Source organism: Patella vulgata, chromosome 5 (genome assembly GCF_932274485.2).
Source record: "Patella vulgata chromosome 5, xgPatVulg1.2, whole genome shotgun sequence".
Taxonomy (NCBI): Eukaryota; Metazoa; Mollusca; class Gastropoda; family Patellidae; genus Patella; species Patella vulgata.
In genome coordinates, this window is record NC_065883.2 from 17,963,384 (window position 1) to 17,979,772 (window position 16,389).

A 16,389-nucleotide genomic window follows, 5' to 3' on the forward strand; every position below is an offset into this window, starting at 1 on the left:
ATGAGATATAAAACCAATGAGTATGATATTACAGACTCCAATGGATGAGATATAAAACCAATGGGTATGATATTACAGACTCCAGTGGATGAGATATAAAACCAATGAGTATGACATTACTGAATCCCATGGATGAGATATAAAACCAATGGGTATGATATTACAGACTCCAATGGATGAGATATAAGACCAATCGGTATGATATTACAGACTCCAATGGATGAGATATAAAACCAATGGGTATGATATTACAGACTCCAGTGGATGAGATATAAAACCAATGAGTATGACATTACTGAATCCCATGGATGAGATATAAAACCAATGGGTATGATATTACAGACTCCAATGGATGAGATATAAGACCAATCGGTATGATATTACAGACTCCAATGGATGAGATATAAGACCAATGGGTATGATATTACAGACTCCAGTGGATGAGATATATGACCAATGGGTATGATATTACAGACTAAATGGATGAGACTAAAACCAATAGGTATGGTATTGCAGACTCCAGTGGATAGGATATAAGACCAATGGGTATGATATTGCAGACTCCAATGGATAAAATATAAGACCAATGGGTATGATATTACAGACTCCAGTGGATAAGATATAAAACCAAAAACCAATTCATACAGTTTAATGAAATGGAATCAATAATTGAAATCAATGTGTATAATGAGATCGGAAATGAAATGAAATTTAATGGGATCTGTTTGTTTGGCCAACATCCACTTTTACCTAAAGGTGTTATTGTAGACAATGGATTTTCTGTTCCAACCAGGCTGATGCAGTGTGTTATGAGAGAAATTTTGCCAGGACAGTGGTTCTACAGCCTACAGTTAATTCAAATTCCAACTGTCAAGAAATCTTTTACATGCACACAATGTAACCATCCTGCACGACTAACTAGGGTAAACTAGGACTGAAAATCCAGAGGAACTTTCTCGGCCAACCAGGAACCTCCTGATTAGTGAACCAGCGCCTTACTCGCCAAGGCTCCGCTGCTCCCTGAAACTATGGGTATGTTGAAATGAACAAGTGGGTAGAAGATGGAAACCTGAAAATATAAAATTGAAAGCAGAGTGGAATAACACTGATGAATATAATGAGAAAAATGATAAATGGACAAGACGAGGTGGAAACGCGATGAAAACAACTAGATATGATTAATCTAGATGGGTATCATGCTATCATGTGGCACTGAAATGTAAAGTAACCAATTGGATGAGAAAGAATTCAATGGGTATAATGAGACTGAAACCAAAGGATATAAGTAAGAAGATGATGGTTGTGATGATGAAGAACTTGAAGTCAATGTGCATAGGATATGAAAAAAAAAAAAAAAAATGAATATGATAAGTCGAGATGGCTACCATGCTATCACATATTTTGGAAAGCTATGGTAATGGTGAAACAATGTGAATATGAGATGAAAAAAAAATGAATATAAGTCTTGATGGCTACCATCCAATGGTTTAAAAACCTATATGGTAATGTGAAAAAATGTGCATATGATAGGAAAACAAATGAATACCATAAGTCTAGATGCTACTATTTGGAAACCTATGGTAATGATGAAACAATGTGTTTTCATGTTATATGGCATGGATGGTCTAATCTACTTAATATCTAAGCCATTTGATGGTATACTATAGTGTTGATTATTGGCATGTCATGTAAAATAAATGTCTAAATAATAATTCATATAACATTTGAAGCCAGAAAAAAAAAGACAGATTTAGCTTTTACATAATGCATCTTTAATCCAGTATTTCTATAACCTTACATTCAATCAATTTTAGCTACTCCAGCGTGGTTATTCTCTTTTATTAGGAGATGAAATGCAACTCGAAGAACAGACCACTTAACAGAGATGGTGGTGGCCAAACATAAATAATTTACAAGTTTCAAATATCTGAAACATTTTACATGTTTATTAAATAAATCTGATTTTAATTTACCTTAGCCAGTTTCTCCAATAATGTTCTGTATTTCACTTAGTATTTGTATGACTAAGAGTATTACATTGTGGGCAATGGCAGGCATTTCTATTGTATTATTCATGTATTTTCTATTTAACAATGTTTTGAGTAAGCAATAGATGTTTCTAACAGGTGAAAAGTAAACTTGATTATATCTGTACTAAAACAAGCTTAAACACCATTACTAAAATAAACTGGAAGAGAATTGGCTTGAGTAGAAAAGATAGTCGCGGAGAAGGAACAAGAAGTGAAGAATACAAAGTATTTTGTTTCTCTCACAAAACAACCTTTTAATATGTGTATCAACTCATTCAGAGGAATACAAAATGGAGTCCACCTGTTCACAATGATGCCAGTTCTGTGAAAACTTGTGGCTGATTGACAGCATATTTGTGTCTAACACCTGGTCTTAAGTGAAGGAAAACAATGAATTTGCCAGAGGTCAAATTAATAATAGCACAGTATTGTAACAACTCCAAATGTTAAACATTCTTGAAAACATTTCAGTTTTATTTTTTTAAATGTACTTGGATACCACCCTCTCTTTATCTCTATGTTTCAGCCTCTCTGATAAAACAAGCTGTATGTAATCTAACAAAATCTACACTTTAGAAAAATATATTACTCTTTATTATGTTACATTACCATTTGGACACATGAAATGGATTTAAACCTAACCTGTTTAAGTATTAAAAGCCCACTCCCTTCAATCCTCAGAAAAAAGGCAACATGTTATTAATGTCCTATATTGGTTTCGGGTGTTGGCTTACGATACTCTACTTTAAAGGAGCTACACCTCTTTTCTTTGGAACCTTAAAATTGACGCAAATGGTTTGAAAAGCACAGATAAATGCAATATGAATGTATAGAAACTGATTTACATTCAATTTCTAAAAATTTTATTTTACATTTCTGCACCAACTCAGCTAATAAGCCGGAATAAGTAAGCAGTGAAATGTGACTGGTTAGTCCAGTCTACACCATATCTTTTAGTCGCTTGTATATCGGCCATTTTTAATTACCTCCGCACTGACTTATGGGATATGTTTTGCTTTATAATTTGTTCATCAAGCCTTCTCACTACAAATGACGCTCAAGACCATAGAGAACCTGTATGCCAGAAACTGATTTTAAACAAGCCAACAGTGAGGCTGATGTCCCCCGCCGAAATCCCCAAATAAATAGATGACACATATTAATTAATTGCACATCTATTTTTTTTCAAAAGTATCCAGCAATCAACTGATTATAAACTATACACTAAGTTTCATCACTCTCTATCAGATAGAATCAAAGTTATCTTGTTCCAAAGCATCGACCAAGGAAATTGCTTATCTCTTCTTAGCTTTAGCACGATATGTTAATCATTGAACTAAGTCAAGATGAACATCTACATCAAGTTTTAACATTCTACCTCAATTAGAAGAAGAGTTGTTATGTTCCAAAGTCTTAACCAATCAAAATGCTTATTGCTCCTTAGCCTAAGCTGAAAATTCTCATCATCGAACTTAGTCAGGGTATTGATGTAATGAAACTATACACCAAGTTTCATCACTCTCACTTAATTAGAACTAAAGTTATCGTGTCCCAAAGTATCAACCAATCAAATTGCTTATCTCTGCTTACGCTAAGCAGAAAATGCTCATCTTCACACCCCATCAAGGCATTGACCTAATAAACACCTACACCAAGTTTGAACATTCTAGCTCAAATAGAAGGAGAGTTATTGTGTTCCAAATCTCGTCCAATCAAATTGCTTATCGCTCTGCTTACTCTGAGCAGAAAATGCTCATTGTCGAACTTAGTCAAGGTATTGATGTAATGAAACTATACACCAAGTTTCATCACTCTCACGTAATTAGAACTAAAGTCATCGTGTCCCAAAGCATCAACCAATCAAATTGCTTATCTCGGCTTACCCTAAGCCGAAAATGCTCATCTTCGAACTCCATCAAGGCATTGACCTAATAGACACCTACACCAAGTTTGAACATTCTAGGTCAATTAGAAGGAGAGTTATTGTGTCCCAAAAAAAAGTGTGACGGACAGACAGACAGACAGACAGACAGACGGACGAACCCATTTTAATAGTCCCCTGCTTTCTTCGAAAGGCGGGGGACATTATCAAACTTAGTCAAGGTATTACTGTAATGAAACTATACACCAAGTTTCATCAATCTCACTTAATTAGAACTAAAGTTATCGTGTCCCAAAGCATCAACCAATCAAATTGCTTATCTCTGCTTACCCTAAGCGGAAAATGCTCATCTTCGAACTCCATCAAGGCATTGACCTAATCAACACATACACCAAGTTTGAACATTCTAGCTCAATTAGGAAGAGAGTTATCGTGCCCCAAAGTATCAACCAATCAAATTGCTTATCTCTGCTTACCCTAAGCGGAAAATGCTCATCTTCACACCCCATCAAGGCATTGACCTAATAAACACATACACCAAGTTTGAACATTCTAGCTCAATTAAAAGTTATCGTGTCCCAAAGCATCAACCAATCAAATTGCTTATCTCTGCTTACCCTAAGCGGAAAATGCTCATCTTCGAACTCCATCAAGGCATTGACCTAATCAACACATACACCAAGTTTGAACATTCTAGCCCAATTAGGAAGAGAGTTATCGTGTCCCAAAGCATCAACCAATCAAATTGCTTATCTCTGCTTACCCTAAGCGGAAAATGCTCATCTTCGAACTCCATCAAGGCATTGACCTAATAAACACATACACCAAGTTTGAACATTCTAGCTCAATTAGGAAGAGAGTTATTGTGTCCCAAAAAGTGTGACGGACAGACAGACGGACAGACAGACAGACGGACGGACAGACGGACAGACAGACGGACAGACAGACAGACAGACGGACGAACCCATTTTAATAGTCCCCTGCTTTCTTCGAAAGGCGGGGGACAAATATTCATGTATTAAATATGGGATATGAAAAGCCAATATTTCCACATAAAGATAACAACATCAATATTGATTGAAATGAACCAATATTAAAATATAATTTGTGTTTTTAATGTTAAAGATTATGGATAATATTGAATATATTTCAAGAATAATTCATTTTATATAAACGAGGGCACGAGGGTAGACATGGAAGGAGTGTAACAGATTTGTTTTTGGTGCCTTTGCCAAGACAACAATCAATTGCCAAGATGAAACATTGTTATATCAATTATAGTTTGGGATACAGTCTCCAATTGATTGAGAGTGAGAAATGGGGTTTAACGTCCACTCAACACAAACTAGGTTATTTCGGGACTAACACATGGTTCAATTTTATTTCAATAATTCGCCTGCGCGTAGGGGTCGTTAGCAGTGGGAGGAAACTGGAGGACCCGGAGAAAACCCACGAGGTTGGACAGGCGAATCTCCAATTGATGGTTATGTTAGTAGGGTATAAGATGACAAAATGATATCTTGAGAGTTTTAATAACCCTTTGAAAGGACAATGGAGATTCTAATCGGATCCAACTTTTCTAAGCAAATTTACCCAGTCTCCCAATTTTGTCACAATTGATAGATGCAACCTCTCTCCTCCCACAAAATGCTAAATACAGTGAATGTTCAAATAATCATGTTTACTTACGCAGCTGCAGTAAGGAATCGCCCATTATGAAAAACCAGTTTGTGAATCGCATTCCCTTCATCGTGTGCTTGAATAGCTGCCTCTGCTTCACCACTATCTTTATTCCAGAAATACACAATACCATTGACATCACTTCCTAATACCAGTGAGCCTTGTACCTACAAAAAAATAAGGACTGCTGTAGGACAAAAGTATGTGGCAATTCTTGATCTTTTCAATCATATATCCAAACTATATTCTTTATGAGGAGGAGAAAGAAATGGACTTGAACAACTGTTCGTCAATTTGGAGGATGCTGAGCAAGTCGGAAAATATCAACTCAGACAAAATATATAAGGTCATGCAAGTGGACCTACTTGCCCCCAAAATCCTGCTCATATTCTTTTCAAGGAGAGAAGCAAATGGACTTCAACAACTGTTCATCCATTTCAAGAGCACTTTAGCAAAGAGCAGGAAAATCATAAAACTATACTGTCACCAACTATCACAAGAGGATTTTATGCTTGCACAGTCTAATAGGTACTGACTGTTCATTCTCTTTGATTTCTTGGTGGTTAATCTTGGTACGAATTCATTTCTTTATATTAGGAACTGAGGTCACTCAGTGGGTAAGGTGATAACTCATTAATCAGGAGGAATTTTTCAGAGTGGTTTACCCTTGTCAGTGGTGCAAGATGGAGGGTCTGACAAGTAACAGTGTCTTGTCATTCAGATGGGATTCCTTGAGAGGAAACTCACCCTCATCGCAGACTGCAAGGCATATATGTGCATCTTCATTATCCCAGTCGGTACCAGTACAACCAAAACTTATTTTTTGTTGTACAGTACCCCGCTAGTCAAATCAAAGTCATACCAGGATGGCAAAGTCAAGTTTGATGTGCTATAAGATGGCAATATTTGCCCAATAACAATACAATGTACCCAATTTTAGGTTACATCAAGGATCTTATATAAGCTACTAAAGTAGTGAGTGCAAAACTATAAAATGTTCTTTCGATTTCATCTTCTGTAAAGTGTTACGCCAAATTGTTTATCCAATTTCTGTTTGATTTTTTGGAATTTTGATAGTGAAAAAGGGGTATATTTATATTTCTGGCAGCCTATCTCTCTGCTTTATCTCAACATCTTAATTATCCTTCATCTTAGTGATGAGCAAACCCATTATACTAATTTAAATAAATGGATTTAAAGAAGACTAATTCAAAACATTCATTGTGTTTAATATAGTCGTATCTCTGGGGAGTAAAATTACAATTTACAAGAACCTGTTTCCTCATTTCTCAAATAAGTTCTTTAATTTTCTAACAGATATATCAATCAAAAATAGATCAATTTTGGGTGGAATAAATTTTTAATAATTAACTGCAACTGTTCATGCTTAGGAATATATGCAAATGAGGTATGGTTAATTACACATGCTGTATATTAGTAGAATTTTTTATACTTCAAGGTAATACGATTAGCCTATTGCATTCTGTTTCAATATGTCGACCAAACACTCTAACAAAGTTACATCTGATTTTCAAACAATGACTTCACCAAATTAGAGGTGGAAGATTGATAAAAAATATTTCCATTGCATAATTTATACAACTGGATTCCTTTCACTACTGAACCCGTAGGAGGGTGGGCACTACGGAAGCCTATAGAGAGCACCACCATAAACAAAAATGAAATGAAAGGGGGTTTAACGTCCTACTGTTTGGCTCCGGCTAGGCTAATGAAGACGGGCATGCGCCATAGTGGGCTATGAGGGAAATTTTGCCCAGACAGCAGCGCTACTGCCTACTCTTATATCCATTTCCAACTGCTAAGGGATCTTTTACGTGCATGCCAATATGTACACGCGACCTCAGTTTTTCGACCCATCCGAACAACTAGACAACTTTCCTTATCAGACTTTCTGTCATGCACCACTGACAAAGGAAACCGCACTGGAAAATTCATGAGGAACATTCTTGGCCAACACCGGGAGCGAACCCGGGACCTCCAGGCTAGGGGTGCCAGCGTCTTACTAACTTAGCCACCGTGGCTCAACCACCAAAAACAGCATATCAGACAAGAGACTGCAGAGAATACAGAATATTTTAAGCAGTTTTAATAAAAGTTATACATGACAGGACAATTACACCACACATAACAAAGAAACATAAAGCCATAAGAAAAAAAAAGAACACCAGCAAAAAATCTTCCAGACAAGACACATAATACACACAGCCGACCACGAGAAAACCAGACACATCAAGCATACAACACACAGACAGACACATCAATCATACAACAAGCAAATATAACGCCAAAAACAAACTCGTGGACAAGGCACATCATACATATACAACAACCAAACAGGGCACCACAATGCACATCATACATCATCCAAACAGAACACCAGAAAACAAATACACTGACATGACACATCATACAAACAATCAACGCTACAAGGCACATCATACATACAACCAAACAGAACACCACAAGGCACACAAAATAATATTAATAGTATAAACTAATTAAAAGAAAGATCTAGAGATAGATCGTGAAATTAAATGAAATGGGGTTTCATACGTCCTACTCCTACTGGGCAAATGAAGACATGGAGATTGATCATAATCGCCAAATGTGCTATACATTACTGGACCTGCAGTGATACAGGATTCTCTTAATATGAAAACAAACTCACATCAAAGCATGCAACCCAACCGCTGAGATAGAACTGTTTATAATTCATTTCAAACATACAAGGGTTTTGTTAGGCCCTTTATACCTCAAGACCTCGATGAAATGACTGATAGATGGACAATGGTGTTCAAAAAGGTGGACAATTTAAAAAAATTGCACAAAATTTCTAAATTATGTGTTGTGTTAGTATTCAAAAGACAACTATTGCAGATTTTACTTGTTTTTTTTTTAATTCTTAATTAGGTAATGTAGATAAATTACAACTAAATGTTTTTAATTACATCCTAGTATCTGTTTAATAACCTTTAATAACATTAATGGTATATCACGCTTGGGGGTTATAAAGATATTGGTTACCCAATTTAGTCTTTTACTGAATTTTCATAGCTGAATCACCAAGAATAAAGAAATGATAAAAAAAAACAGTATCAATGACCTGCTCACAACATACCAGATACTGTTTCCTTTTTTATATTTTCTTTTTTTGAACATGGGCGGATATGTTTCAATAAAATGATGTTTCACTAATGTGAATAAACTTTCAAGTTATTAATTCTGACTATATAAAAAAAGAAAGTAAAACTGCTAAAGAATAAAGAGCTGACAAAGAAATCATAAGATATGGTTGGCAAACAAGAAATCTATAGCATTAGAGTCAAAACCAGAAACTCCATCAATATATCCTTAAAGCTAATGTTTTATTTTAACAACAAGCACAGATAAAAATATATTTGAATAAAAAAATTACAAGATTCCTTAAATTAAATTATCCATCACAAAATGCATATAAATCCAGTATATATAGCAGACTAAAGATTTCATCGCTAGTTATGGTCTGGATAACTTAATTAATGTCCAGTTAATAATCTAGAAAACATTTCAGGCCCAAAGAAAGCCCTGCAATAGGCATGAAATGAAATGAAATGGGGTTTAACGTCCTACTGTTCTGCTCCTAACCTGGGCTAATGAAGACGGGCATACGCCATACAGTGTGCTATGAGGGAAATTTTGCCCGGACAGCGGCACTACGGCCTACTCTTATATCGAATTCCAACTGCCAAGGGATCTTTTACGTGCACGCCAATGTGTACACGGGACCTCGGTTTTTCGTCCCATCCGAACGACTAGACAGCTTACCTTGTCAGCCCCTCCGTCCTGCATCACTGACAAGGGAGAACCACGCCGGAAAATCTGGATGAACTTTCTCGGCCAATGCAGGGATCGAACACCCGACCTCCAGGCTAGCGAGCTAGCGCTGCAATAGGCAGATTTAGCTCTTGCATAATGCATGCTTAATTATAGTTTGTCTAAATTTGATTCCACCCCTAAAAGAAACCTTTCTTGAAAGATGCTTGTTAGTTGTAGTTTTTTAATTTAAAAAAAAAAAAAACAAACAAAAAAACAAACCAAAAACAAATCAGATAGAGTTGATTAAGTGAGAAAAAAAGTAGTTATTTAGCACTTCGGGTCAAATTCCAAGAAAATACAACAAAATTGAAATTGCTATTCTCAAGATTAAATAAACACTTGTAGACAAGGTGTCAGGTGAAAGGAAATGAAGTAAACTTGAAGTATATGAAAGTATAAGTTGTTTAATTGTTATTACTACATACATATCCTTCATGACATAAGTACAAAACCATGAAAACAGTCAATTCTCAGTTTAAAACGCTTACCAAAAACCATTTATTTTTCAAGATTCCAATTATCACCCAATCATTGTTAAATTGTCCTAATTTTTACACTAATTGAAACTGAATAATTTTGAATTAGTAGATTTGTTGCGAAATGTTTTAGCCTGATAGTTTCAAGATCTTGCATAAAAAATTCAAAATCACATCAATTACCAATTTCCACTTTTTAATGGTGTCATTTATAAATCCTTACTAGAAACAGATGTGAATCCAATGGATGACCTTAATTGGATATCATCTATTTATCTATCTCTAATTCACAGAATGATACAAGTTCATGTATAACATGCCAACAGTGAGTCTGATGACCTCTGCCTCAATGCCAAATTAAATAGATGACACTTGTGCTTTTTCTTTTTCTTTTATATAAAGTATCTAGCAATCAAATTAGCTTAGTTTAACCTAAGCAGAATATTACTCATTATGAAACTTTAATAAAGGTTGTAACTCTTACTCAGTCAGAATTGAAGTTAACCAACCATCAACAAATACAAATTTCTTATCTCTGTTTAGCCTTACGAAATATGCTCATCATCGAACTCAGTTAAGTAAGACTCAGTCATATATATACCAAATTCGAACATTCTACCCCAATTAAAAGTTAGTGTATTCCAAAAACTGGGATGAACAGACAGATGGGTAGCTAAAGACAGACCAACCCATTTTAATAGTCTCCTGCTTGTAACGTTAGGTGGGGGTACAATAAATTTCATATTCCTTATTCATAGTACGTGCAGGAGAACTGCACAACATATAAACAGAAACAAAGTCAGTGCTATCAATTCAAATATGTCGCTAAATTACACATTTTAATAACCAATCGCCTGACGAGTGCCAACTAATCAGATTTAGTTAAAGGTTGATGATTGCAAGTACTAAAAGATAGTAGGACGAACCCGCAATGTTCAGACCCCCAGAGTAAATTTTGAAAAATCAGGGTGACAGTGGTGATTTGTGGCAATTTTACGAAAGAAGTCAATATACCATAATATTGTGAAAATGGATTTGTTTTAACCTAAAAAAAGACATACAATTCTTCAAACACCCATACATGTGTGGTCCCAATGACGACATGGGTCAGTTTTGTCTTTTGTTGACTAGAACACCAATAATTCAATAAGTTAAAGATGCTGTAACTGCCAAAGTCATAGTGGTCTGACTCCAGTGGTGCTGACGCTTCATAATTATATTTCAATGAGCCTGGATGATCGTGTGAGTCAATACTAATTATATTATTCAACAATAACACTGGTTAATTTAGCTTTTGTTTCATTATGACAGGCACCTCAAGTTAATAGTTGATCAGTGAGGATTTTTATATAGTAAAAGTTGGTCTTTACGTACATGATGGGCCTATAATATGGTAAAAGCGTCTGTTTATCATTCCTAGAATTGTTTTAACAGCTAGTTTGTGTGTTATAAGATACGATTATAATTTGAAAGTCTTCGCTAAGCAAACTTCAGAATTTAAGTCATTTCTAGGGACCTACATGAGCTGAGCTATGATTGATGCAATTATTATTTACAAGCTTTATTATTTAGAGTATTTAGCTATAGTAGGTACAAGCTTATGCATAGGAAATTATCCAAATTGCATGTTTTGTCTTTGCAAATTGTCATTGCGCTTCCATAGAAAGTGTGATAATCATATCACTGCAGAGGTCAAAGATCAGTAAGCCTACCTATTTGTCCCCACCTTTCGATTCTAAGGCTAAATCCACGCCCATGGTCATTATTGCTATAACAGTTCAGAAACAGATAATGGAAAAAGAATATATTGAAAATCTTAATAAAATTACTCAAAATGAAGTTATGAAAGTTCGCAGATTTGACAAGAGCCATTGTTACAATAATAAATGGATCTCTATTTTCCATTTTAACCTTTAACAAAGATATGGCAGACAATGTCTAATCCACTCAATATATCTGTATTTGAAGCAAGAAAAAAAAAACCTGCTATAAACAGATTTAGCTCTTACATCATGCATCTTTAAATTGTAGGCTTATTCACAATACCTAATTTATATAGGATATATAGGATACAGGACACACAATGCTAAATGTAAATGTATATGAAATGAAATGAAATGAAATGAAATGAAATGGGGTTTAACGTCCTACTGTTCTGCTCCGAACTGGGCTAATGAAGATTGGCATACGCCATACAGTGAGCTATGAGGGAAATTTTGCCCAAACAGCGGCACTATGGCCTACTCTTATATCGAATTCCAACTGTTAAGAGATCTTTTTTACGTGCACGCCAATGTGTATACAGGACCTTGGTTTTTCAGCCCATCTGAATGACTAGACAGCTATCCTTGTCCTGCATCACTGACAAGGGGGAACCACGCCGGAAAATCTGGATGAACTTTTTTCGGACAATGCAGGGATCAAACACCAGACCTCCAGGCTAGCGAGCCAGCATACCCACTTAGCCACCTAATTTATATAGGATATATAGGACATACAATGCTTTATGTAATACAAATTGGTGTGTATTCACAATACCTGCTTTATATATGGGACATATATAGGATACACAATGCTTTATGTAATATAAATTGGTGTGTATTCACAAAACCTGCTTTATATATATAGGATATAGGACACAATGCTTTATGTAATATAAATTGGTGTGTATTCACAAAACCTAATTTATATAGGATATAGGACACAATGCTTTATGTAATATAAATTGGTATGTATACACAATATCTAATTTATATAATTTATATAAGACACACAATGCTTAATGTATCATAACCTGCAGTGTATTCCACAATGCCAAATTTTGTAAATAATAGTACAATTGCTTGCTGTGATAGTATATCTAGACAATAATCTATCTTAGCTACAGGAAATTATAGAAAAAATAAGTATCCATTAAAAAAAAAAAAAATCCAGAACTGTTGTCTTTAGAAATTCTTGTTTGTGCATTGATTAAGAAACAGGGTGTTAACAACTGAATTTGAAGTGGAGGATACACCCTTAATTATTTATTTATTTATATTTGCATGTAACCTTTGAAAAAAATGAAGTTAATTAGATAAAGTATTTTGTCTAATTAACATTCTTAAATTAACTCTATTATACTGATCCTATATCCATTCTATACAATTAAACCCAATTTATAGACAATGTACTATTACGTTCCACTGACGTAGAGAATTGACATATCATTGATGATTGCCGCTGCCGCCATTGGCAGTACAAGAAGTCCCTGTAGATTGTACTATAATTAATTCCATTATAATATTTTTATGGCTATTAAATAAAAACAAAGCATCTGACAAATATTTTTTATGGTTATTAAAGATACCTTGCCACGTACAAACTGTGTGATTTTATATTACATTTGGAGTAAAAACATATTCAAACTAATTTATCTATCAAAAGTTTGCTACAAATACCTCTCAAAACATTCTAATTGGAAGAAAACTACCCCAAGCAGTAAAATTCTATTTAAACTGCCTTTTTTGTCACTGGACTTGATTGAGGAGAGGGTCCATTTTCTGTTTGTACAATAAACATTGAAGCCTAAGTAAATTGTCGGATTATCAGACAATGTCTTTTCCTACTGTTTAATAGCAAAGTCTATAAGTCTCTCACTGTTCTCACAACCGTTATCCATTCAATCAACAAAACCATGTACTCTGTATGTCATTCAAGAGGACAACAAACAGCTGCCAGTTAGTGACCCCCTTATTTTTTTTGTCCTGTGATTGGGTATCTCTACTTTCTTTACACCACATTTGCCATATAATGTTATTATAGAAAATAACTAGCACATAAATACTTTCATGGGAATGTATCTTTAAATTCAAACAATGTATATATGCCAATAAATGATTCTGGCAATATGCTGAGTTTAATTCCAGTAAAAATTTAGGGCATCCTGAGGCAGAACAATAAAATCAGTCATCTGTATACCTCTGGGAGCCATGCTGGCTCAGTTAATATGGCATTGGCTTTCTAACTAGACGGTTCCAAGCATTATTTCCTGTTGCTGGAAAAGAAACTTGCTCAGCATTTTCAAGCCTGTTTTCCTCTTTTTTAGTGGTATAGGTTGGTAGGCTAGGCAAAGAAAAAATGTCTAGTCATTCAGATGGTATGAAAAACTGAGGATAACCTATGTACTCCTTCACATGTTGGCATAAAAAGTAGGACGTTAAACTCCCATTTCAATTCATTTCATATCATATATTTCTTCAAAAGAAGTTTTTAGATAAAATTATTTTACGGTATATCTTGTAAAACATTTACAATACACACAGTTCATAATCATCAAAAAGATTAGTTTCCAGACTTTTAAGCCTTACAACAATAATAACCCTTGACAGTTTTCATATAATTCTGATTGATGAACACTTTAATTTTTTCAACATGTAACCCAGAGTACCACCAATCAAACAGAAATAGTTATTACTAATGTTTTAAATGGGGGGAAAAAAATAGGAGAGGGCGGACATATAAGCAATTTAAATAAGTTTATTGAAGCTCTCTACTCTTATTTAATTACCAAAAATAACTCCGTTCTAAAATAAGTACATGTACATGGTATTTTCATGAATGAAATTACACTCTTCCTTTCGTCATTCATAATATTTTAGATAGTTTAAATAACCTTGCAAAATTCCAATCCTAAAGCTATAAATTGGCACATAAATGAAAGATGAATAATTGGACTGATTTAATGTTAATTTGTTAAAATTTAAATGGATAGGGGACCACAGTGGCCCAATAAGGTGCTGTCTCAGAGAGAGAGAGAGAGAGAGAGAGAGCGAGAGAGAGGGGCGAGCGAACCAAATCCTGTACAACTACAATGCCACTGAACTCAATGACAGGCCTTATGATCTAAAGCAGACACGTTAGATGGCCACCCACCCCCCTTGCTAAGATCAAACACAAGCTTTAATCAAACCTGTCACTTGCATTAAGTTTAACATCATCAAGCAATACTTGCAACTAAAAATAATCTATCTTCATTCAACTTCAAGACTTTTTATATTAGATGAAGCTTAACCATTTAAAGTTTGAAAGACACAGAGGAGTAACTTGAACTTAATTCTTTGGTGAACTGGGAGCCAATTCAGGGATTGCAATACAGGGGAGATGTGTTGATGTTTTCTGGTTTTCTACAAACTAAGTTAACAACCAGAAACAAGTTTCAATCCAGAAAAATTTGGCATGGATATTAGTACCAGTATATATCTATTTGACATTCTTTGAATGTTATTGTTTAAGTACATTAAGAAAGAGTCTATTAGTTGGTTGGAGATGACATTCTAGAATATGAAACAACACATGCACGTCTGTTTTATATCAGATTTTTATGAAGTTTTATCATGATTTTATATAACAAAAGGAAAGGAAATATGTACACAGCAGATGTATATTTTATGAAAATCCACAGGATTAAATGGAAATGAACTGGGGTTTAAGATCCTACAGGATTAAATGGAAATGAACTGGGGTTTAAGATCCTGCTGGATTATTTATAAATGGAAATAAACTGGGGTTAAAGATCCTACAGGATTAAATGGAAATGAACTGGGGTTTTAAGATCCTACTGGATTAAATGGAAATGAACTGGGGTTTAAGATCCTACAGGATTAAATGGAAATGAACTGGGGTTTAAGATCCTGCTGGATTATTTATAAATGGAAATGAACTGGGGTTTAAGATCCTACTGGATTAAATGGAATTGAACTGGGGTTTTAAGATCCTACTGGATTAAATGGAAATGAACTGGGGTTAAAGATCCTACTGGATTAAATGGAAATGAACTGGAGTTAAAGATCCTGCTGGATTATTTATAAATGGAAAAGAACTGGGGTTTAAGATCCTACTGGATTAAATGGAAATGAACTGGGGTTTAAAATTCTACTGGATTAAATGGAAATAAACTGGGGTTTAAGATCCTACAGGATTAAATGGAAATGAAATGGGGTTTAAGATCCTACTGGATTAAATGGAAATGAACTGGGGTTTAAGATCCTACTGGATTAAATGGAATTGAACTGGGATTTTAAGATCCTACTGGATTAAATGGAAATGAACTGGGGTTAAAGATCCTACTGGATTAAATGGAAATGAACTGAAGTTAAAGATCCTGCTGGATTATTTATAAAGGGAAATGAACTGGGGTTTAAGATCCTACTGGATTAAATGGAATTGAACTGGGGTTAAAGATCCTACAGCATTAAATGGAAATGAACTGCGGTTTAAGATTCTACTGGATTAAATGGAAATGAACTGGGGTTTATGATCCTACTGAATTAAATGGAAATGATATGAAAGGGGGTTTAATGCCCTACTGCATTAAATGGGATTGTTCTTATAAGATATAGAGGCGAATTGAGGAATAATATTGTTCTTCAATTAATGCAACTAATTATTGACTGCGTTATGTAGT

The 16,389-nt window shown here is 34.7% G+C and overlaps 1 protein-coding gene across 1 annotated transcript in view; it reads right to left on the minus strand.

Moving 5' to 3' along the window:
* The window catches only part of LOC126820970 (uncharacterized), a 57,870-nt gene that overhangs the window by 18,906 nt on the left and 22,575 nt on the right, over positions 1-16,389 (minus strand). The window contains exon 20 of the mRNA XM_050549198.2: positions 5,602-5,759. Coding sequence (XP_050405155.1) covers positions 5,602-5,759 — 158 coding nt within the window. The remainder of the gene's footprint in view (positions 1-5,601; positions 5,760-16,389) is intronic.